We start from the raw sequence: 24,799 nt of genomic DNA on the forward strand, positions 1-24,799 counted from the left end.
TCTTCTGCCTTGGTATAGCTTGCATTTATTGTAAATGAGTTTAAGGAAACCATGCAACCACAATTTTATGAGAAGTCAGCAGTGCAATGTTCACGTCTCTTGTTTTGCTTATGTCTCTGTGGTTAGGCACAGTGTCACAATAAGAGAAGAGATATACATATTTGTTAAATAAGCTGCAGGATAGAGGAGGGGCAGTGTGGTGCAGGAGGTCTCTAGATGTGTGTCGAGAAATGAGTCCATGGCTTTGGTGTTTGCCTGTCAATAGCCAGCCTGACGCAAGCTAGCGGAGGCAGGGGGACTGGCACGGAGCAGAACAAGCCTCTCAGCAGACAATTGGAACAGGAAGCAAGGAAGGAAAGGGGCTTTTACCCGGAGGAAGACTGGCAAACTCCTTGGGATTGTGACAAGACAGCCACACAGTAACTCCAGAGACCACCCATTGTAAGAGCATCAAACACACACACACACACACACACACACACACACACACACACACACACACACACACACACACACACACACACACACACACACACACACACACACACACACTTAAAGACAGCGAGAGAGAAATACTGAGGAAGCAGAGCAGCTTAAACTTCTTTAGGTCAGAAGTACTATTTCTTGATAGATTAAATATTTTGAATTTCATTCAGCAATTTGGGGCTTTCTTTTGTTACATTTCCTTCCTGTGGGTAAAAAGAGGAAAGCGGAATAGGATATTTCACTTGTTCCTTTTTTTAAGCACTGCAGTTTTTCATTGCTTCATTGACACAGTAAGAAGGTAAGACTCAATTATTGACTTTACAAGTTCCTCTCCTAGATAGATTACCAGTCTTAACTGGGAAAAGGATATATATAATTGTTGTAACAGAGCTTATTCAAATTAGCATTTACACTTACATGTTTAGAGTATATCTTGGTTGCCATAGTATTTAGTGTAATTCTAAACTGTTAAGGGTTTCAAAAATGTACAGTCAGTTAGAAAACAATGCAGAATGAACAAATGCAAAGGTCTGATGCCTAAATCACTGTATATTTGGTGTATCTGCACTCTTACTGTTCATTTTAGTTTGCATTATTACTAGTAGGAACTGACAGAACTATTAGCTACTTGATAACCCCTATTCTAAATATTTTTGTTTTAATACAGCGGTGACCCTGGGTTTAGTTTATATCTGAAAAAAAAGTATTTGTTTGTTCCTGAAAGGGTCAGATTGAACTTTACTTCGTGAATTAAGATAAAAAGAACTACATTTTCAGAGTTACGCCCTAAAAGATATAAAAGAAAGAGAAACATTTATCAAAAAGGTAATTCAGCTAGTTCTTTCTAGGACAAGTTCTAAGAGGAAATGGCATGTTTGTATTTACTGAAAAAAAAAACATTACACTGTTCCTCTTTAAAATCCTTATGTGACTCAATTGACTATTTTAAGATGTAACAATCTTACTTTCGTTTTATCTTCTCTCCTCTGCTCTCAGAAGGTGTAGCGAAGATCTGAAGATGAACAACACCCTGTCAAACACTTCTATGAAGTGTGTTCGGGATACCAGTGTGACAGCTGTGGTGTTCCCCTGTCTCTACAGCATCTTATTTATAGTTGCCCTGATACTGAATTCCCTGGCTGCATGGATCTTCTTCAGCATCCCCAGCTCCTCAACATTTGTGGTCTTTCTAAAAAATGTGGTAAGACTCAAAAGACTTTTGCTTAATATAGTTTGCCTACGCCGTTCAAAAAACCCCCAAAAAACATAACCCTCCTTCATTACCAGGTCGTGGCTGACTTGCTGATGACCCTGACCATCCCTCTGAGAGTCTTAAGTGATGCTGGTGTGGGTTCCTTTTATCTACGCGCCTTCCACTGCCGATACTCTGCAGTTCTCTTCTACATCACCATGTACATCAGCATCCTCTTGCTTGGCCTCATCAGCCTGGACCGCTACCTGAAGATAGTCAGGCCATTTGGGAAGTGTGTCCTGCAGCGGGTTCGTGTTGGTCAGCTGCTGAGTGCAGCTGTCTGGGTGGTCATGCTAGCGTTAGCATTACCCAACGTTATTCTAAGTGACCAGCTTCCACGCGACCCTGGAGGCAGACTGAAGTGCACCTCTATGAAGAACAACGCTGGTTTGCTCTGGCATGCAGGATTCAACTACTTCTGTCAGGTAGCTATAAAGTAGAAGAATACTACTAAATAAAAATTAAGTATGATTTTTGTATAGATGTCAAGATGTTAAGAGCGATTTAGAGGTATAGGTATCTAGATGTTCTCATTCATAACACTCCGTTCGATGTCTCACTATGGGATGCGCCTCATCGCGGAGCAAACAGAAGCATTAATCTCATTACGCCAATCCTGATTGGCTGGTGATCTTGACGTCAGCGTCAGGGAATCCACCCCCTATAAGTAGCTTGCGCTACGCCGCATGCGTCATTCAAACACCTCTTCTCGCTTCAGAGCACATCTCGAGAAAGATCAGTAGCTAGCTAGCTTAACTGTCCACAGACTGATTTACGAAGCTAACCTTCGGTCGACGGGCGCTCGCCGGCTACTTCTATATATACTTCTGCAAGAAGACTGTTAATACCAACACACCAGTTAGTATTGCAAATCGACCTCGCCGTTTTCTCCTCGGGAATAAAGGTAAGGTTTTGATTTTTTCAAGCTAGCAACACACGTGTTGCTAGCTTGTCTTCCCTCACTACCGACACCACGGTAGCAAGGACGTTTTTTCTTTTTCTCTCTCACACCAGAGGAGGGGAAGATAAAAAGGGTATTAACACACCAGTTAATATTCTTTGAGAATAAAATTCTACACCGTCGTTTTTTCTCCGGATTAACGACAGTTGGGGAAGTATTTTTTCTCAGCAACGTACCTGTTACGAGCGGGTCCTCTCCACGCCGTCACCACGGCGACCGAGATGGACGCTTCTCTCCCTCACACCAGAGGAGTCAGGGACTCGGAGGCTCGGCTCTGTGGCTGCGGGTTGAAGATATCAGGCACAGACTCACACCAGGTCTGCTCGTCCTGTCTCGGGCTGGAACACGCCCAGGAGGCTATCGACAACCCCGGCTCATGCGGACATTGTGCCCGCTTCACCATCAAGAGCCTCCGCCGACGGCTAGCACGCCAAGCTAGCTTGTCGGGTCAGGACTCCCTCATGTCCTCTGATTTACCGGACGGAAATCAGGACACGGGGGCGTCCACCACAGAGATGGAGCCCCGCACTGTGTCGGTCTGGGGCTCATCAGTAGTGGCAGCTGCAGAACCGGAGTCCCGCGCCGTGTCAGGCTGGGACTCGGTGGCAGCGAGGGACGTGCGAGCGGAGCCCCGCGCTGTGTCAAGCTGGGGCTCCCAACTGGACCTCACCATGGTCTCGCCCGCGGACGATGTCCCGGAGTTGGACTACATGGAGGACGAAGAGGATGAAACCTCTGGATTCCTCCTGTCCGACTCTGATGAGCAAGACGATGATGTCTTCGTGTCATCAGCTCAGGCTGCAAAGCCGGGAGCGATGGCTGCTCTCCCGGGCGATAGCACACCAGCTTCGCCCTGTCTGAGCATAGACCTGCAGGCCGTGTGTCAGCGTGCCGCAGCCAGCCTAGACATCCCATGGCCCGAAATGGCCAAGGAGACCTACAGGTCCCGTTACGAGGGGAAAAATTTGCCCCAAGCAACGAGGACAAAGAGGCAACTCCTGCCGGTCTTCCCGGAGATGTTGGATGAGGTGTCGGTCTCGTGGAGAGACCGGCCCTTCAGCAACAAGGCCCCAATCCAGGGTGCCTCCTCCCCTAGACTGCGACGGTATGGAGAGGCTCGGCCTGCTCCGCATACCGCCGATGGAACCGCTGGTGGCAGCTCACCTCCTCCCGAGGATGGCGACTACACCGAGCAGGAACCCCACGCTGCCGGCAAAGGTGGACCGGTTCCAGTCAACCATGACTGAACGGTCCTACAGAGCCGCAGCATTGTCTGCCAGGGCTTTGAACATTTCCTCGCTGCTAACCGCTTACCAAGCGGAGCTCTGCGAGGATCTATCGAGTAATCCTGGACCGGCAGTACTGGACGAGATAGCCGCGATCACGGACATCTGTCTCCGCGTTCAACGCTGCGCCGTCCAGGCCACGGGAAAGGCAATGGGAATTATGGTGGTGCAGGAAAGAGCTAGATGGCTCAACCTCACCAACCTCCCAAAACCGGGAAAGAGAGGATGTGCTGGACATGCCCATCGTTCCCGAGGGGATTTTCGGATCTGCGCTCGCTTCTATGCAGAAGAGATGCGAGTCCAAGAAGAAGGAAGACGAGGCCCTCCACCTCTGTCTTCCTCGATGGGTCCAGCCGCTGCCTTCACAGCGGCAGTCCCTCGCCCAAGCTACCTCAGCTGCTCGGTTTAAAGTACCGAAACAGCAGAGGTCACGGCCCGCCCCGAGTCTCCAGCCCAGGCAGGAGACGAAGGCGAATTGGCCCAGAAAGTCTCCGGTTCCGGCTGCAGCCCAGGCGCAGCCAACCCGGAATTTCGGCCAGCAGGCGAGGAAGAAGAAGCTGGCGGCCTGACAGCCTCCTCTTCTTCCCTCGGTGACGGAGCTGGAAGGTTCCCCAGCTCCAGATGTGTTCCCGCTGCCTCGAGAGATGCCTCAAAGCCATCCTCAAGTGCACCAAAACACATGTCACAATATTGCTCTGTTTTCTCGGATAAAGCATTTTCCGCTGACGCATCCAGGCCTCAGGCTGAGGGCGCAGCTCAGAAAAATGAAAGAGAAAACAATAAAACCAATAAACAGCCCGCCATTTGTTCCCCTTTTGAGAGCAGCTACGGCCTCTCTCAAAAGGCGGACGATGAACGGGTCTGTGAAGGCACCGCCGCCACGCGCATGCGCAGTAACGACTGGGGCTGTGAGGCTACCACCGTCACGTGCAGGCGCAGTGCCGGCTGGGGTTGTGAAGGCACCTCCGTCACGCGCATGCGCAGTGTCGGTGGGGACTGTCAAATCGGGGTACCACCGTGTTCAGACACTAGAGGGCCCCATAACACAACAAATAGAGACTCAGAGGGCAAAAGACGTGACATCTCCGCTGGCTCTAAGGAGCGAACAGTGGAAGATGCTCACAACGTCTGCTTGGGTGTTCAAGACAGTTACACGGGGTTACAGACTCCAATTCGCTGTCACCCCCCCTTGCTTCTCGGGCGTTCTGTATTCACAGGCCCGAGGGGAGTCAGCCCACATTCTAGAAAGAGAGATTCTCTCACTTCTAGAAAAGGAGGCTATATCTATAATACCCGCCGAGCAGAGTCAGAGCGGCTTTTATTCCAAGTATTTCCTCGTTCCCAAACGGGGAGGGAATGGAATTCGGCCAATACTAGATTTGAGGGCTCTGAACAATATCTAAGAAGATACAAATTCAGAATGCTCACTCACACATCTCTGCTGCGTCTCGTGCGACAAAACGACTGGTTTACATCAGTCAACCTGAAAGATGCGTATTTCCACATCCCAGTATATTACCCACACAGGAAATATCTGAGGTTCGCATTTCAGGGGATCTGTTACGAATACAGAGTACTTCCCTTCGGTCTGTCTCTCAGTCCAAGAGTGTTTGTACGATGTACGGAAGCCGCGATAGCCCCGTTAAGACAACAGGGTATTCGCCTGGCAACCTACCTAGACGACTGGCTGCTTCTCGCACAGTCGGAACAGGAGGCTATTATGCAGACAAATGTCCTCGTAAAGCACCTGCTCAACCTGGGTTTCATAATAAACACAGAAAAGAGCATGTTGTGCCCGGCACAGACTGTACTCTTCCTGGGTTTACACCTGAACTCGGTGCCCAGCCCGCCTGTCAGCGGAAAGAGTGAAAGCTTTCAGAGCTTGCCTCGCTCATTTCCAGCTGCGCAAACATGTTCTTTTCAGATCATGCCTGCGGTTACTGGGGCTCATGGCGTTAGCCATCCTGGTTGTACGGCTGGGACGGTTACACATGAGGGAGTTTCAACGCTGGGTAGCCGCTCTAAAACTAAACCCCGCGCGTCATGGAGCACGGAGAGTGATGGTTACTGTGAAATGCGTAATGGCACTGCGCCACTGGCTGCACCCGACTTTTCTGGTACGGGGCGTGCCTATGGATGCTGTCCTTTCACGGAAGGTGGTCACCACAGACGCATGTCTGACAGGCTGGGGAGGTATTTACGAAGGTCGTCCGGTGAGGGGTCTCTGGAGCAGAGACCTCCAGCGGTCGCACATAAATTACCTGGAGCTTTTAGCGGTGTTCCTCACCCTAAAACGCTTTCTGCCTTTCTCAGAGGACACCATGTCCTTGTGAGGACGGACAATACGACCACAATATCGTATATAAACCGACAAGGGGGCTTGCGCTCTCTCCAGTTACACATGCTGGCACGCAAACTGATCTTGTGGAGCTGCGGCCGTCTCCTCTCTCTGAGAGCGACGCACGTACCGGGTGTGATGAACCTCGGTGCAGACCTGCTGTCCAGAGGTGTACCACTATATGCAGACTGGACTCTACATCCAATGGTTGTGAGCCAGCTGTGGGTGCGTTACGGCCGAGCCGCGGTAGATCTGTTCGCATCAAAAGAAAATGCTCACTGTCAGCTTTTCTTTTCAATGCGCGATCAAAACGCACCATTAGGCGTGGACGCGCTCGCGCACGTTTGGCCTCCGGTCCTCCTGCTTCCTCCACTAGGTCTCTTTATGACTGTAAGTGGAGGGTGTTTGAGGACTGGTGCCTTCAAAGAGGGCACACCTCTTTTCAATGCCCTGTGGGAGTGATTTTATCATTTCTACAGGACCTAATTGATAAACACAGAGCTTTCTCCACGATCGAAGTCTACCTGGCTGCTATTGCTGCATGCCATGTGGGTTTTGAGGGTAAGACGGCCGGCCAGCATCCTCTGGTCTGCCGTTTTATGAAGGGAGCTCGCAGGCTCCTTCCTGTTTCCAGGTCACTGGTGCCCTTATGGGACTTGACAGTGGTTTTAGATGGGCTCACTCGAGCCCCATTTGAACCCCTGGAAGAAGCTGACATGAAGCACCTGTCACTCAAGATAGTGCTGTTACTGACCCTGGCATCCGCCAAGCGAGTCAGTGACATTCATGCGCTATCTGTACATCCTTCATGCACTCAGTTCGCCCGAGGGTTAACGAGAGTGTTGCTGAAGCCCAACCCTGCCTTTATCCCTAAGGTGGTTGGTTCATGTACCCCCTTTGACATTGAGGTATTTCCTCCGCCGCTGTGTCCCTCCGGGGAACAGCAGCCGAATTTGCTATGTCCAGTCCGTGCTTTACGCACCTATATGGACAGGTCAAAAGAGTTTCGTCATAATGACCAACTCTTTGTGTCCTGGGCTAACCCTCAGAAGGGCAAGCCTGTTACTAAGCAACGGCTCTCTCACTGGATTGTGGAGGCAATTGCTTTGGCTTACACGAGTCAGGGTCTGCAGGCACCTTCGGGTTTGCGTGCTCATTCGACTCGTGGTCTGGCTACATCCTGGGCTTTGTTCAGGGGTGTTTCCATCCAAGACATTTGTGCAGCAGCGAGCTGGTCCTCGCCGCTCACTTTTGTCCGCTTTTACAGATTAGACGTCTTTGCTCCCAGTGTGGCCCATGCAGTGCTGGGCCCCCTGCTGAGTTAGAGCTCTAACTGTTAAGTTCTGGTTGGTCTTGGTGACTTTTGAGATAAGCTCGTCTGGCAATTCGGGAGCTACAATATCCCATAGTGAGACATCGAACGGAGTGTTATGAATGAGAACTATAGGTTACTTACGTAACCCCAGTTCTCAGAGTAACATGAAGTGAGATGTCTCACCAGACGGCCCTCCTTGCTATGGTGAAGCGAGAAGAGGTGCTTATTTTGAATGACGCATGCGGCGTAGCGCAAGCTACTTATAGGGGGTGGATTCCCTGACGCTGACGTCAAGATCACCAGCCAATCAGGATTGGCGTAATGAGATTAATGCTTCTGTTTGCTCCGCGATGAGGCGCATCCCATAGTGAGACATCTCACTTCATGTTACTCTGAGAACTGGGGTTACGTAAGTAACCTATAGTTCTTATTGGACAGAGTCAAGCTAGCTGTTTTTAACCGTTGTGCTAACCCAGGGGTCGGCAACCCGCGGCTCTCGAGCCACCTTGAGATTTAGACACACAAATAACAAGGAAATAAAATAAAAATATTTGTAGGACTATTTATATTTTGTAGGACGGTTGAAAATGTTTCGTATCTTGTATTTTGAGGTGATGCTGTGACCATAGACTGTGACACATACAATTTTTTTTTAAACGGTTTTAATTAGGTCACCTAAAATATGCGTCACATCCTGTACGGTCCCGCACCAGCGCCTTTTCTTGCATACCAATAACCTGACTCCTGGCTCGATGAGCGAACTATTGATAAATCAAAGAAAATAAAAGTATCGGAGGGACACAGAGGGTTTCATTCTGTTGGTTAGAGTTATATGCTTTCACAGCAAACGATGCTGGTTTACCGGGAGGCCTATATTCGATATATCGAGAGAAGTTGTCCAAGGTGCTGCAGCCTTTACGTATTGGAGGAAAAACACGGAAGAGGAAGACAGCTGACAATCTTCGGCCATAATTCAATCAGTTAACTATTTTTAGGGTGCAGCTATATGTTTTATTTATTTCAAAGTGGGGCCATTTTAATAATATTCATTTTCTTCAAATGTGCAGAGGACTCCCCAAGTGCTGTGTTGATGTATTAGTAGGCCTGTGTATTTTCTCCAGACAAAAAAAAATGTGTGGAAAAGGGGGCAAAATTGCTCTTTTGATCAAAAAGGTTGCAGACCCCTGTGCGGTTTAAGCTAGAAGCAGCTTCATAATTTGCAGCACTGACATGATATACATTTTTTTCTCATCTAACTTCCACCAATGTTGCAAATAAGCCTTTTTTCACAAATGTCGAACTATAACTTTAACAAATCAGCTGTTATATAATAACATTTTAATTTAGTGCACATTTACTACATAATTGGTATGCTGACATTTCAACGGACCTTTGATATACAACTCATCAAAATTGGTCGTGAGAAAAGCTGTGAGAAGTGCTTTTGCGGCGCTTAATGTTTTGTCTATGTTTGCTTCCAGGTGGTTTTTTGGGGCACGCTGGCATTGATGGTGGTTTGCTACACGTTCATCAGCAAGAAGGTTTATGAGTCATACAAAGCCTCAAAGTGCAGATCTCAAGCAGCCAGTCGCAGAATCAAGGCAAAGGTGTATGTGGTGGTGGGGGTTTTCTTCATCTGCTTTGCCCCCTTTCACTTTGCCCGTGTCCCCTACACTCTCACCCAAACGGGCAGCATGGCGAGTCATTGCAAGGCACAGAATGCTCTCTACATTGCAAAGGAAACCACCCTGTGGCTGTCGGCCACCAATGTGTGTTTAGACCCGCTTATCTATGTATTCCTGTGTAAAGTGTTTCGGAGAAGACTGACAGCCGCACTCTGCCGTAGGTCGTTCAACAAAGGTGCCATGGAGTCACCAACGGCAACATCAACTCAAATGGAGATGTCACAAATGGCCCCAAGTAACAGACTATCATATAATGGGGTCCCACAGTAACAGGCTGGACAATGTACAATGGGAAATTAATAATGATGAGATCACTGTGTGAATTGCTTTTCAACATGTAAATAGCATTTTATCTTGATGAAAACAGTTGTCAAACATTTTTTAAATGAATGCAAGGTGAACACAATCTGTTGAATATTCAATGCTTTGTAACAGGAAAGGGTAAACGAGGGCTGACGGGTGAAATGTTCCCACCAACAAGGCTATTTTTGATACAGTACTAACCGAGCACTTTTTCCTCGGTTTGCTGAGTCATACGAAACATTTCCTTAATTGTGTTCACTGTAATTTTCTACTTCCTTCTGTACCCTTATCTCATGTAAACTGCACTTTCCCTTCTCTGACATTTTGGCGAAAGGCTAATCATCTTGACAGCACATATTCTCCAATGACACACACAATGTAAACAGTGACCAAATGATAACAAAATAAGGACTGCAATAGACACTGCTTACAGCTATAACTTCTGTGCAATATGAATAATAATAATAACATAATAAAATTAATATTTTTGTATAAAGAAAAATTGCATGGGGTGTTTATACTAACGGAGTTGAAGATTAGGTTTTTAAAACCTGGTGAATTTACAGTTCTAATTAAATCTAGGACAAAGGACTAGGAAAGTGATCACTTCATACACAGCAAACTACGGTGGCTGCGCAACAAAGGCAGCAAATAACATAAAATGATAAAACCATCTAAACTTAGTTCTTCTACCCAAGGGGCGCTGACACAGATATTCATAGTTTACAACACTCTGACGCTAATATATAAATTACCATCACATCAACAATTAAAGGAATGCTTATTGATTTTTGTTTAGATGTGGTTTATTTGTGGTAGCTTACCCTGAGATAATTATGATTACTTGTCTTTTTTATTTCCCATGGGTGCTGATCAAAATATGAGGCACTTTTTATTAGTGTGCACAACCAAAACTACTAACCGATATTAATCTGTAAAAACTCTGCAGTCAGGCACTGTAACATTTAATGTTGCACTGAGCAAGAGGAGCAAAGAGTAAATAGAACTGGAATAAATTGATTTTTTCCAGCAATGCAACACCCTAAAGATGGGTTTCAGGACATTCACAGACTGGTCTGCAGGATTAATGAAACCTTGCACCTGATTTACAATTGTGTCTGCATGTGGGTCTGATCAATGTATTAATGAAATATGATCCTCCTCCATTCCTCCTGTCGGTTTTGACAGAAGCTGATATTTAGGCAGGAAATGTATGAGCTACAAAGAGGTAGGAGCTACAGTATACTGCAGCCAGGAAAAAGACTCTGTCACCGTCAGATGAAATCCTCTGACAGATGACCCTGCAGTAGTGAATTATGAGAATCTCTAAATGAAATTCAAGGAAATTAAATAAACCCTGCAGATAATGTTGCCTGGAGCAGAGGCACACGTTGGAGACAGAAGAGAACCAGATGGAGGTATGTCGTTGTGGGGGCTTGCAGTTTCTTAATGCAACAATGTGTAACAGCTTGCTGTCAGAGCAACAGCTGCCAAGTCTTCATGTCAGTGGTGCCAATCATCAGAAGCTTATAAACTGGTTCTTGTCAAGAATTCCATGATAAATGGTTTATATTCAACTTACAGTATCAAAGCTTAGGTTTAGGATTTAGGTCAAAAAATTCATTTTGACACATTGTTCAATCGTTCGAATTCCAAAAATGAAATAAATGTACAAGCTTACCTCACTGTTCCAAAACAAACACTAAAGTAAAAATTAGAGAAGTACTTTTTAAAAGATGATGGCCAATGGGTACAAAAATGTAAATGTAACCCCACTTTAAAACAGAGCTAGAACTCAACAACATGCAAAAACAAAGGTGACCTTAACTTTGAAATGTGTAAAGGCAAAGAAGAGAGATAAGCCTTTCTGAGTTCTTCCTTCAAATGTGCAATAATCCATTTTGGCCACTTAAGGACAAAATTATTTCCCAAAAACTGCCAGACACAGCCTCAAAACTGCATTGCCCAAACAGTGCAACAAAGAAGGGGAAAGGCTACCTACTTGTCTGTTGGTTGTTGGTAGCAGGGCCGTTTCTTCCTAGGCGGACTATGCAGATGCAAAGAGCCCCTGCGGCCACTAGGGGGCCCCCAAGCTGAAAGTTCAGGTTCAGCCTCAATATATTTTGGGAGAATTAAAATTAGCCGTCTTTATTTGTAGACAGCCAAGCCCCTTCCTGTGTTCGGTGAGACATTATATGCTTAAAAATCATCATAATCATCATCTAGCTTTAAAATATGGTAGTGAAATAGGCTAAAGGTTAGTGTAAGTCTGAGGTCATTAGCCTACAATTTGATGTCTGCCTCTAATAAAGTCCTGTTTCTTTATGTCTCAAAAGAATAGTTAAAAAAAGTTTGTTTCAAGATTAAACATAAAACAAATAAACTAACACTATTAGCCTTTTAATGTAACACTTTTCTCAAAATTAGGAGATAATGTGCATTTTATGCTTTCTCAATGTATCTTTAAACTGTTATTTATGTGGATACAGTCCTATTGCGTACTCCTATGTGTACAGTAATGCATTTAAACCCTTTTATGTGATTGGCATACTAACCGTACGCATAAGGTCATCACTGCTGCTGACGCTTTAAACAGTTTGTGTTGACATCCAAACAAGTCTCTCCCTGCGCGCTCCCGCGAGGTGCTTGTGCTTCTCGGCAGGCACGCGCGTGTAGTTAGCTCTACAAGCTACAAGCGGCTTCAAAGCTAATGCCACGTGACATTCGTGCCAGGTCATGTGATCGATTTACATCCTCCTTGCTGCGGTCAACTTTTCCCTCAGCAAATCCCAAACAAACGAACATGGCGGATTATGAGGAGCGGCAGAGCCTGCTGGGAGATGAGGCCGAGGGCAGACAGGCGGCCGGGGGACCGGGCAGACCCCTGTCGGCCATCTGCGACCCCGGACACCTCCTGCACCGAGTGGTGGTCCTGGTATTCATGTGCTTCTTGGGATTTGGTGAGCATTCAAAAGCCCCACTTCCCTAAACACCCGTCATTTTTACTTTGTGACTGAGTATAATGAGCAACATTCAGGAAAAATAAAGCTTTGTTTTGTTGCTCATGTGACGTTCATTAAATGCGGTGCCATTGTATGTACAGTAAGTTAATTTAGTTAATTCGTTCCAGGAAGCTACTTCTGTTATGATAACCCAGCTGCACTTCAAACTCAAGTCATCCAGGTAATTCACCCTCAGAGTTGTACACCATGTTATACCCTTAATGGAACATGTATGAACATTAATCCTACTCCTGAATGCTGACATTAGATTGTTTTATTCGTCCACACACCTGTATTTACACCTAGACTTTAATGTTTAAATAAAACAGTTGATATGAGGACAATAATCTGATTTAACTTTCCTGACTGTGCTAGGATCTGGATCTGAACACTGCAAAGTTCATGCAGCTGTATGCCTGGTACTCCTGGCCCAATGTGGTTCTCTGCTTCTTTGGGGGGTTCCTGCTCGATAGGGTTTTTGGCATCAGGTACAAAGACTGACACCTTATATCATTTTACTATTTATAAGTCCAGTATGTCACACAAAGTGAAAGTGAAAGAGTTGCGTAGCCTTTTTGTTTTTAAATTATTTATTTTTTCTGCTTTTTTTTCAGGCTGGGAACCATCATCTTTTCCCTATTTGTCTGTTTTGGACAGGTAAGTTTACTTTGCTATCTAAATGTAATAGTTATTCTATGAAATACAGAATATATGTTCCTAAAATGATTTTACATTTTTTTTTAAATGATATATCTAAATATGAATCAACAGATATTGATTTCTTATGTTGTTTTCTAACTTTTCAACTTTGCAGGTAATATTTGCTACTGGAGCTTTGGTGAATCGCTTCTGGCTCATGGAAGCTGGACGTTTTATATTTGGGTGGGCAAATTATTTTTGAAACATCTTTATCTACCAGTGTCCAGTTCTCTGTATTCTTATGCATGAGGGCGACTTTTCCGCAGCCAGATATCAACATATTCGATATTACAGCCCTTCAACACTGAAAACAAATATTAGGATCAGCTTGGTCATGTACTATCATTCGGCTTACACGCTCCACCTCTCTGATTTATTTTATGGGCAGTATTGGAGGAGAGTCCCTGGCTGTGGCCCAGAACACCTATGCAGTGAACTGGTTCAAAGGAAAGGAGCTGAATCTAGTATTTGGCCTTCAGCTCAGCATGGCACGCGTGGTAAGGGAACACAACGTGATAATTGTTTTCAAATAACATATAAATATTTGTTTTGACTGTAGCCAAGGTCACTAAACCCACTTTATAGAAATCCATGTTTTTGATAGTAAATGTACGTCTATAGTCCATTAATGTTCCTCTCTACTCGTCTTAAGGGCAGCACAGTAAACATGAACATCATGGGCTGGGTGTACAGCAGAGTCGTCGCCCTCGTTGGCGCTCCTGGACACACCGCACTAGGCGTTTCACTCATGATCGGTAACTATCATGAATTTCCACATTTTTCCAGGCGTACATTTCTCATTCAAGATCAAGGCTTGAAATTGGCAGGTGTTAAACATGAAGAGTCCTGTTACGAGCGCTTTATCTCTGTCTCTGCTAAAGATACCAGATCCTCTCTCTGTAACTAATGATCTCAGATAACACACAGAGCAGAGACAGAGAGAAGTGGTTTAGAGAACAAAAAGTGCTGCTGGCTGGCTGTTACAGATGAGTCACATGAGTTAGAAGAAGTGTCACTTTTTATCATTACTTAAAGTGCTTTTACTATTGCACATCTTGCAGTTGTGTTTCATTTTATAATCTGTCTCCACTGCCACTGATAATTTGAGATTAATTCACATGGACAAAAGAATCAATCAGCCTTCCCCATAACTTAAATTCCTTGATAATCTAATAGCCAACATGAATTTACATTGCTTTAATTTCTCATGTCACTCCTCCAGATGAACTCATGTCTGTAATTGTATTTGTCGATGTTCAGCTGGTGTGACCTGCCTGTTTTCACTCACCTGTGCCTTGGTGTTGGGATTCCTTGACAAAAGAGCAGAGAAGATCCTCAACAAGGAACAAGGCAAAACAGGTAATCTATTCCAAGATTGTGTTTTTTTTATCTTTTGTTTTTCCTCTTTGGCCCCCTCTGTCAATATTTCCTAGTAAAGTCAGTGTTGACAACGAAATAGTGTTTTGTTTTTGCTGTTATCTACTTAAAATTGACGTTCTGGCCAAGTTCATTGGCTTCAGCACTTTCTCTGCTGTGATGTGGCTTTCTTCGTAAAAACAGTTCAATGAATGTGTGTTATTTTTCCTCTTGGAACTAACTGTATACTTTATCAGAAAAGCCTTTCCAACTGTTGCATGTGTGTTAATCTTGCATATTAGGCGAAGTGATCAAGTTGACTGACGTGAAGGACTTCCCATTAACCCTGTGGCTCATCTTCCTCATTTGCGTTTGCTACTATGTCGCCATTTTCCCCTTTATTGGACTGGGACAGTGAGTATTTAATCAGTTTATTTTACACACACAATTGAGAGATACTATAATAACTCCTAACTCTGAAAACGTGGGCATTGTATGCTAAAATTATGGAGCGGTAGTTCTTTAATGTAATGCTTGAAGAAAAATCTTTAACATTCCTTGTCCTTTGTTAAATACAAATGTAAATCACCTCAATATGGTAGGCCTACTGTGTTTAAGTGGCATGGCATGAATTCAATGGAGAAACCCTATGAAATCAGGACAGTGCCTGACACAGCTTCAACACTGCAACCTCACAATGCTGTGTTGTCATCGAACCACAAATGGATGGAGCGGGAGTCAGAAATGGAAAGAGGTTTGACAAATGGGTTTGCGGTGAAAAAAAACAATTGAGGATATTGCAATCTACATGTCCTTCTTTGAAAGGCACTCTCAAATCACTTAGCAACTGACATGGGTTTTCTACCGAGTGTTTGTGCTTACAAAGCAAATACTTGTTATGCAAATGGAGCAGAAAACAATGAATAGAAGACGGAGACCTACCTGCTGCAAAAGTAAACTCCATTTCTCCTCCTTTTCTCGTCACATCAATATAAAGGTCGAGCAGCTCTCCGTACTGTGAGCCCAACATCTTGTCTTTTTATTTACAGGGTGTTCTTCATTGAAAAATTCAACTTCTCACCAGCTGAAGCCAGAGCTGTCAACAGGTAACTCGGATCAGGTGTAATAGCCCTTTTCAAACAATCCACTATAGTCTGCTGATTCTGATATTATTTTGCATTTAATTCCTGGCGTGTATTTTGTTTGATCTAACGGACAGCTGGACAATTTACATTTCCATCTGAGGAATGTTCAGCTCCCTGAAACTGGGAATGAAGAATACTTAAAAAATGTCATATTACAAAAAAAGCCACCACACCCATAAATACTGACTTTAGCACATATTTTCTGAACTCAAATTTCTGTTGCTAACTTGGATTTGCCTTGGTTCTAGTCATAACAAATGAATATCCTTCTCTATTTTTCCCAGTATTGTTTACATCATCTCAGCCCCTGCATCTCCAGTTCTAGGCTTCATGGTGGATAGGGTAGGCAAGAACGTGATTTGGGTAATGGTTGCCGTGATCGCCACACTCGCCGCTCACATGATGCTGGCCTTTACCTTCTGGAACCCATGGATCGCCATGGTAAGGCCCCTTGAAAAAATGTTGTATCTGTACCCCAACAACATTGGATTTTTTACATTAAGAAAGAGTAGTCGGGTTAGTTGTATGAAGGAATGACACTGTCGGTAATCGTACATTCACTGCGCCTGTTAGATTAAGAGATGTAAGTCACAGTGGGTGTGGATACAAGTTCTTAAACTTAAAGTTGTTGACATGTGTTCCTACTTAAAGTTGCAAACTCTTGATTTATTTTTCTTTGTGGAGACAAATTATTTGTTTTAATGGTAAGGTGAACTTGCATCCTGAGGTGGTAAAAATAATAGAAGTTGGCATATAAATAAATTAAAACACAGATAGTATTTTTATTTAATTTTAACACTATTTTCTTAAGAACTGAATCAACAGATATTTCTATTGCACTACTTCTATATTTCAAGAACTGGTTGTAAAGTGCATATTGTCATATACCATGTTATTATACAATATACAAGCTCTTTTAGGCGGTATATTATACCCAGGTTCTCTGTGGAGAGCCCTGTATTATTAAAAGTAATCACAGCTGTGTGTCCTCTATTTCCCAGTCCCTTCTGGGTCTCTCCTACTCCTTACTGGCCTGTGCACTGTGGCCCATGGTGGCCTTTGTGGTACCAGAGCATCAGCTGGGGACAGCCTATGGCTTGTATGTAACTGCAATGGCTATATTATGACCAATCACATACATTTTCACAGTTGAAACAAACCAATATGACTGATAATTGTTGTTATTTTAATTCAAACTGATGTTGATCTTCTGCCTTCGTCCCTCAGCATGCAGTCCATCCAGAACCTGGGACTGGCTCTCGTTGCCATGGCAGCAGGAGCTATCCTAGACAACCGAGGATACCTGTTTTTAGAAGTGTTTTTCTGCGTCTGCATCTGCGGTCAGTTCTTTTCTGTTTGTGTGTGGACTCCTTTTAGACACTTTTGAGTGACATTGTCAGTGACTTCCCACATTTCCCCCCCTTATTTCCTGCAGTTTCACTGATGGCAGTGGTGACGCTGTACTTTGTGGATTATCTTAAAGGTAAAAGAACACTGGAGCTTTGAAATCACTGCTTTACTTCTCCTCTCTGCTCTCTCCCTCTCCGTACTGTCTCAGTTTTCTCCACCAAATATACCGTTGATATTCCATTTATCCTATGACATCCCCTCAATTCACCCTGTTACTCGTCAGCACACCCCTCTCCCCACTCACCTCTTAATTTAACCGTCTCCCTCTCTTGATCCAGGAGGACATTTGAACATGTCAGCCACAGGCAGAGCCAGACTTCAGAAAGAAGCCACTTCAGATGCAGAGTGAGTAGTTTTGACCCTTCACACTTCTGTACTGCTTCTGCTGTCTTACCTTCATTTAGACAAGCATCTCAGAAAAGTAAATACTAATCAAGTTACTTATTTAATCAAGGAGCAGAGGCATATTTGGGTACATATGCAATAGAGTGGTGCAGGGATGACGTGTTTACCCGGAAGTAAGCTGCGCATGGGTTCCCTTGACAAAAAAGCAATGGGATTTCTCCATAGGATTTGGGAAAATAGCTCGAAATAAGGTCTGTAGAAAACAAACCTGTTTGATAAATGCATGTTTTGTCCAGCCGTATAATATCCACATGTCTACACTACTTTTATAATTTTCGAATCATAAATCTAATCGCCAGAAGCTAAATGCTAACGTTGTGTTAAAACGAGCTACAGCCGAGTACAGCAGGGTTGCACTACTTCAACATTATGCCAACTTAAAGAGCAACTTCCAGGTTAAAGACACCTGGGAATAAATGTGTAGGAAAATGATGAATACACTAGATTTTCAAAAAAATATACAGAAATATACACAACAGTGAAATCTGGCGTCGTTTTTGTAAGAAATGTTCCCTTCCGCATAAAAAAAGCCTCGGCACGTGACCTCCCGCGTGTGACGTAACATGGGGGAAACAAGGGGGAGAGCAGCCGGTGTAACGTATTAATAAACATGGATCCCAATGCTAGTTTCGACACAGAACAAGTAAGAGAGATGTAATACAGTTTCCTGATAAAGCTGTGGAGAGTATGTGCTGCAGGGAGGTGGATGCACAACGCACCCAGGAACGAACGCTAGCTCCGGTCCTTTTTACTGTGGACTCGATGTCCTGACAGGCTGGTATTTGTGCAACCTGCACAAACACAATACTGCACCATGATTACAAATGGTGAAATACAATGTAAAACTACAGAAAAATACCAGCTCGCTAAAACAGAACCGCTCAACTCAACGCAACTATTAACTATACCCGCGGTCAGAGAGCGGAGATGTTTCCCCTTTGTTATGTAATATGACGCGTTTGACGTATGACCTTAAAAAAAAAGCCGTTTTTAAGAGCAAAGCTCCAAATTGCTCCTTTCCCTCTGAATTCCTGCCCTTATGTCTCGTAAAACATATCAAATCCTACATTCACTTTTTTTTTAATTGTAATTTTCAAGCAAGTTTAAGCATAAATGTAGAAAAAACAAAAACCTGCAAGATGCTCTTTAACATCGGTATCCAAAAATACAGATTCAAAATTGTTTCCAAAAGCGCAGGTACTTGCTTTCAAGCAGAACAGGGGCAGACAAACTCAGTGGGAGTGTTTACGTGTTCGGTGTAATGACGTACAACGTCCTCGACAACTTCTGTACTCCTATTCAGCCCCTTGTTAACAACCATCGATTTTCAGACACGTAAACTATTCAAAGATCACCAGTCGGGTCACTGCTGATGTATTTAATGTCATAGAACAAAACATGATCCGTGCCATGGAGAAATCCCATTGACTCTGAGACGAGGGAAAAAGTAGTGGTAAAATGCTAATTCACTTCCGGGTTTTAGGACTCGTCACTGCACCACTCTATATCCACTGTACTAAATGGCTTCTAGTTAGAATTTCCAGTTAGCTAAAAAATATATTATTTAACAGGTTATGTATGATTTTCAATGTGATCTGGACACAGTCAAGTGATGCTTGTTATGGAAATGTTCTTTATTTTACACTCCAAACACATGATTCACATGCAAAGTTGTAGAATCATGCTTTTATTTTTTACTGCATATCCACATCCCCTAGGTTCAATAGTTTTACAAGGTTCAGGAGTTCAAAGATGTGATCAGTCACGTTATCATGGAAACTTTGCCATTCTTGATTGTTACAGCAAACCCATTTTTTGGCCTCTCTGAAAATAGGATACAATTTGTCCGTTATCAGTGTCAATGTTGACTTATCTATGTGAACACAGACAAAATAAAAAAATAAAATTCCATACATGGTTTTTTCTTAGCTTGCATATTTATGGTTCTTCCTAACCTATTAAAAACAAACAATAAACAGAATGAAAGCGATGTTAGCAATATCACTATGCTTTGCTTAAAGCCTTTAATTGCCTTCTTGTTTGGTGGAAAAACACTCAAGCGCTTTTTGTATAAGTGCTTATTGGAACAAGACTTTGACGACTGCAACATGATGTTGCAAATGCGTGTTAAGCATAACCAAGTGGGCACATTAATTGAGGTTATGGTTTTTGACTGTCGCACTTTCACAGCACACCACTCATGCACTACTTGATGTTTGATAGATAAAAACAAACCACACGAGATCTCCTGGTGCAACTATACTTTCCGTTCTCACAAGTAGCATGCACTGTAAAAACTGTTGCTTTGGTAAAAATTAATTGTCAAGCGATTCCAAGCAATTCTAAGAGTTTATTCAACTTTTGCATTTTTTGAGTTGGTGAAATGTACTTTTTTAGTTTTCCTCTACTCAAGAACGTGTTACTTTGGTAAAACATTTTTTATATGTGTCAAGCGATTCCAAGCAATTATAGGGTTAGAGTTGGGTAAACTCACTAATGTTATTTTTTTTTTTGCATGTGAAAAGATGAGTTGAGCCTACAATTAAAAGCCAAGATATTAAGTTTAACCAATTCAAATAACAATCTGCTAAGATTATAAGACAAGAATAAATAAAGTAAATTATAAAACACAATTAAGTTGCCGCAACCTACAGTATATACGACAAACTCTTCCTGATTTCAATCCAACCCTTTAAATATCTGATAGCATTGAAACATTGCAGGTTAAACAAATAGATTTAAAAAAGGGAATGTTATGGACATGTTAATACATATTATTAAAATTGGATTATTTAAAAACTGTTTTCATAAAACAGTAACAAGTTTGTTTAAAAGCACAACACATTAACATACATGGAAACACATGGTTATTCCAACTGCATCTGGCTCGTGGGCAACGTATAACTTCATGCCGTGCATCACGAGCCTCTGTTGCACTTCGACCTCAGCTGTTCCCTGTATATACAAACGAAACACTAAATTGATTACAAATCATCCATGTGTTTTCCTCAACAACAAAAATAAAATCCATCTTGAAATCATAACGGGTACTGCCAGTTTACATTAGCTGTTAACAGACGGTAACTAGGTAACGAGGTGCTATTCACAATGCATTACAAGGGGTTTAAGCCAAAACAAAAAAGGCTGGTTTGCAAGAAAATGAACCACATAGTCATGATATTGAAATAGTTCATAAAATGTCCAACTACTTATTTTAACCCCACCTCATGCTCAGAGATTTATATAAAGTGGCACATGGGTCCTAGAATAAATAGGAACAGACGATTATTTCAACTTTTACCTTGATAAGTGAGAGCGCAGGCCAGTCTACATGAATGCAGGGCAAGTCACGTTTCTGTCCAAATGTTCCATGATGGATTCGATAATGTTTTAAAGGCAAGGCAAGTTTATTTATATAGCACCTTTCAACACAAGGCAATTCAAAGTGCTTTACAAAAAATGAAAGACATTAAGAAAATGGCATTTAAAATCAGTCATTAAAAAGAAAATAAAATAAAGTGTTGGCATCGCTAACACTCAGAGCTAACCTGTACTGGAGAGAGCATGTGTGTGAAGAACCAGGATATAAAAAGGAACTCACCTTGTGGTATAACAGGCAAGAGAGAAAGCCTTTGAGCTCCATACTGTTTCAGAAATAATACTTGATAATCCATGATATGGCGTTTCATCACGGCAGTATATGCTGGTAGAATCTCCCGCATGAGCAGGCATAAGCTCCGCCCCTCTTTTTTTATCTTCTTCTTTTTTTTTTTTTTAAAGCTTTATACCCAAAATTAGCACTTTTGAAACAGGAAGTGAAATAGAGGAATATGAGGCATGGCTAGAATGGGTGATATGTTTGGTATTTTGAACAAAACACTTCATAGACATGTTTTCTATATTTTTTTATATATCTGAGACCTATGCTTTTGCCTAAAAATAGCATGATAGGTGACCTTTAAAATATCACTGAGTGGTAACACTAGTGTTGCATAGTTTACGTCTCCATCCCATCTGTGATTAAAAAAATAGAAATGGGTACGTTTACCTGATGCTCATTATATTAGAATGTAAAAATAACACGTCTTGAATTAACCTCTGAAACAACAACTTTAGTCTGACACACTCAAGGGCTTACCTAATGTGAACCTGAAGTCGATAGCAGGAGGCAAAATGTCTTCAAGAGGAGGTGTGAGTGTTTTCTGGTGAGGCAAATAAAAGAACATGTTCTCGTTCGAGGGCGTGTCATGACTGTGGCGTTGACAAAAGCATTTTTATTAAGTTTTCCAAAACTTATTTATAAGAAAGTTCAGAAAATGTGAACATTAATTTATAAATTAATGAGTTCTTGAAACATGTTCTCATTGTTACTTAAGTGTTACTTATTTAAACGTACATTGCATTTTTTTTTATTTAGGGCAAATCAATTACGATAGAAAATTGAGTTTTATTGACTTCAACATCGGAACCGTTTTTACAGTGAAAAGTCCCAGAGATAAGATCTGTGTCTGCCTATACCGCCATCTCTTTTTTTCTCTCTCTATCTATGCATTTATTTATCTGTTTTAATCTATTTACATATTTTCTTGTTGTGAAAACGCAGACTAATATTTTCTGGTCCGTTCTGTGACTGATATTTTCCAGATGATGATGATGATGATGAGGAGGAGGGAGGAACACTGGGCTAGTCCTGGGCTTCAGAGCCAGCAGGCTGCACAGTCTACCCCAGAGCTGTCAATCAACTGCCACGGGGCGGGACTGCACTACTGACTCCACCCAGTGCTGTCAGCTGTGGCTCTTCCCATCACAACTGACTGTCTGAACAAAACCAACCTTTTATACATAGCTTATTATGTCCCTACCAGAAGGACCAATGATACGTCTCAGTTTGGCCTCAACAGTTCCTCTCTGACCTCTCACACTGATGTCATATCCTCCACTGACTTATGGGTGTGTGTCAAACTTACGGAAAAAGTCAAGATGCTTTGATAGTGTTTTTTCAAACCCTTTTAAGCAAAAGACAAGACTCATATCCTGTGGATTGGTACCTTTTTATATGATAGATCTTTTTAGATTTTATGACATGCTAATTGATCACCCAATATAGGATTTCTATATTCATTCAATTGTTTTAAATGTATATAATGGTAACTTTGTGGATGTTTTCATATGTTGTTTTTTTACAACTTGTTCTCAGAACAAACCTGTTACTCGCCTTATTTCAGACAACTCAGCAGTTTGTTTATGTACATATCAGTTGTCAGCATTCACAAAAGTTGCCAACCAAAATCCTCCCTTCTGGACTTTCATACTTAATTCTAATCATATGCGTCATCGACCCTTTATAGTTTATAATGTCTAAAAGAGCATAGCTCTTGTTTAAATCTTCAATGTTTAATTATTTTATTCCTAAATTAATTGACCTGCTCTTCACTGGTTTGGAAAGTTCATAAAGATAAATGTTCTGTTGCATCATTAAATATGATATCACTATAATGATCTGAAAGACAATTAAAAGAAGGAGGCTCACTTTCAAGTGCATATACCCATGTATTAATAATTCCCCAGATTTTAGCTTTTTACAAACTGCTTTTATCCTTGTGACCTTTAAAACATGTTTTTAGACAATTTTGCAACATTTTCAAGCTCAGGAAACCAAGTGGTATTTAACAATTGCCCGCAAATCTTTGCTTGCTTGATCTGAACGTTGAGACAAAATGCACTCTGATTAAATCTCATAATTCCAGTAAAGTGGGAAGAGATGTATCCCTGTGTTGGTATGAGGGTCGAAAACTGTGGCGGATAAACAATCACTACCTCAGTTGGGCAAATAATTCATCTAATAATTAAGAGTAACTTAACGCCCCCCAAAAATATTGTTATTTTTTTCTTGCATAATTTGACTTCTCACTTTGCTGCAGTGATGTAGAAGTATTTTATAGGGCCTACCCTTGCACTGTGACATCACTGTTGATTACCAGTGGTGGTTAGAGTTGAGTCTAACTCTGTTTTTCAATCTGGTGTTAAGTTACCCTATAGAGCCCAACCTGTGCAAGAAACCGGTCAGTAGCATGTAGTTAAAATGTTGTGATTGCATATTATAATGACCAGAGTGTCATACGGTACAACCAGAAACATGCCACTCTCTTCACCTATCACTCATTTGCACTATGGTGGTTGTTAACTGAAAATGTTTGTGTGAAAGTATCAACTGTTATTGAGCTGTGTACAAGAAATTACACAAGATCCATTGTACAATGAAAGACAGTGAGATTGTACAGAAAGCCTCTAAAATAAGTATTTTTGTAGAACCAAATCACAATTGTCAATGACACATGGCATTTAATTAAACACAATTATTTGAAAACATTTGAATTTGCTTTGTTTTTTGCTGCAGTGTGTTTATGTTCACTGCGCCGCAATGGTAATAAGGTGTTTTTTTATCGTTGTGCAGCAGACTGTGGCTGATTAATCCTGTCTGTAATACAAAAATAATAGTGCTTGTTAGTTCAAGCTGGAGATGAATGTTAACATTATTATTCCTGCAGGAATAAAAGGCGATCCAGTAAAGTGTCAGACGGTGAGCTGGCTGGAAAGGCGGCACCCATGTCTGCTTTTGGCTTACGCAACCGGTACCTCTCAAGGCTGGGTGCACAGGTATTCACAAACAGACACAACACTTACGCTTTGACTCAATTCATACAGGAATCCAATTATTTCCTAATTCAGTTTCAAAACGTCGCACTGGCAATGCTTTTTTTTTCAAAGATGACCAGGAGAATTGTTTTTTACTGCTTCACTTTATTATTAAACATGTTATTATTTCACATAAACTGCTTTTTTCCCCAACACTTTCTCTCATCCTCTCAGCTCCCAGACCACTTCTCTTCCCATCTGTCATCACTTTCCCACAGGAGTGTTCTGAAATGATCACCTTCATTCAGCTGCTCCCTTCAACACTGTAGCTCTGTCGCTCCAGACAAGTATGCACTAAGAAAGATGGTACCTACAACGTGTCCCCGTTTACAGAAAATACTCATGCTCCTTTTGCCTTCAAGGTATTCCTATCGTCCACAGAAGTTACTGTTATTCTTCAAATTTAGAATGTTATCTGTTATATCATTAGTATCACCAAATACCTTTATTGTTCAGTTAT

At 42.4% G+C, this 24,799-nt stretch overlaps 2 protein-coding genes across 4 annotated transcripts; both read left to right on the forward strand.

Moving 5' to 3' along the window:
- Positions 1–199: 199 nt before the first annotated feature.
- LOC307037493 (P2Y purinoceptor 13-like) lies at positions 200–10,128 on the forward strand. 2 transcript variants are annotated; one of them, XM_079678395.1, is made up of 4 exons: positions 200–441; positions 1,483–1,687; positions 1,774–2,163; positions 9,120–10,128. In XM_079678395.1, exons 2-4 carry the CDS (start codon positions 1,505–1,507, stop codon positions 9,591–9,593), a joined length of 1,047 nt encoding a protein of 348 aa, XP_079534521.1. In that variant the 5' UTR covers positions 200–441; positions 1,483–1,504; the 3' UTR covers positions 9,594–10,128. The 2 variants fall into 2 exon arrangements, with proteins under 2 accessions (XP_079534521.1, XP_079534522.1); XM_079678396.1 differs by lacking the exon at positions 200–441 and adding an exon at positions 538–784.
- A 1,043-nt stretch (positions 10,129–11,171) lies between these two features.
- On the forward strand, positions 11,172–24,722 carry mfsd1 (major facilitator superfamily domain containing 1). Of its 2 annotated transcripts, XM_079678388.1 has the most exons (17): positions 11,172–12,586; positions 12,757–12,809; positions 13,004–13,116; positions 13,243–13,285; positions 13,443–13,510; positions 13,716–13,824; positions 13,980–14,082; positions 14,588–14,686; positions 14,986–15,097; positions 15,733–15,789; positions 16,113–16,269; positions 16,830–16,927; positions 17,056–17,168; positions 17,264–17,311; positions 17,517–17,583; positions 24,192–24,300; positions 24,514–24,722. In XM_079678388.1, the coding sequence occupies exons 1-17, from the start codon at positions 12,337–12,339 to the stop codon at positions 24,571–24,573; spliced, it is 1,659 nt and encodes a 552-aa protein (XP_079534514.1). In that variant the 5' UTR covers positions 11,172–12,336; the 3' UTR covers positions 24,574–24,722. The 2 variants fall into 2 exon arrangements, with proteins under 2 accessions (XP_079534514.1, XP_079534515.1); XM_079678389.1 differs by lacking the exons at positions 24,192–24,300; positions 24,514–24,722 and adding an exon at positions 22,288–24,010 and having other exon boundaries at positions 11,239–12,586.
- The last annotated feature ends 77 nt before the right edge of the window (positions 24,723–24,799 follow it).

The sequence above is a fragment of the Notothenia rossii genome, assembly GCF_949606895.1.
Source record: "Notothenia rossii genome assembly, chromosome: 4".
Taxonomy (NCBI): domain Eukaryota; kingdom Metazoa; phylum Chordata; class Actinopteri; order Perciformes; family Nototheniidae; genus Notothenia; species Notothenia rossii.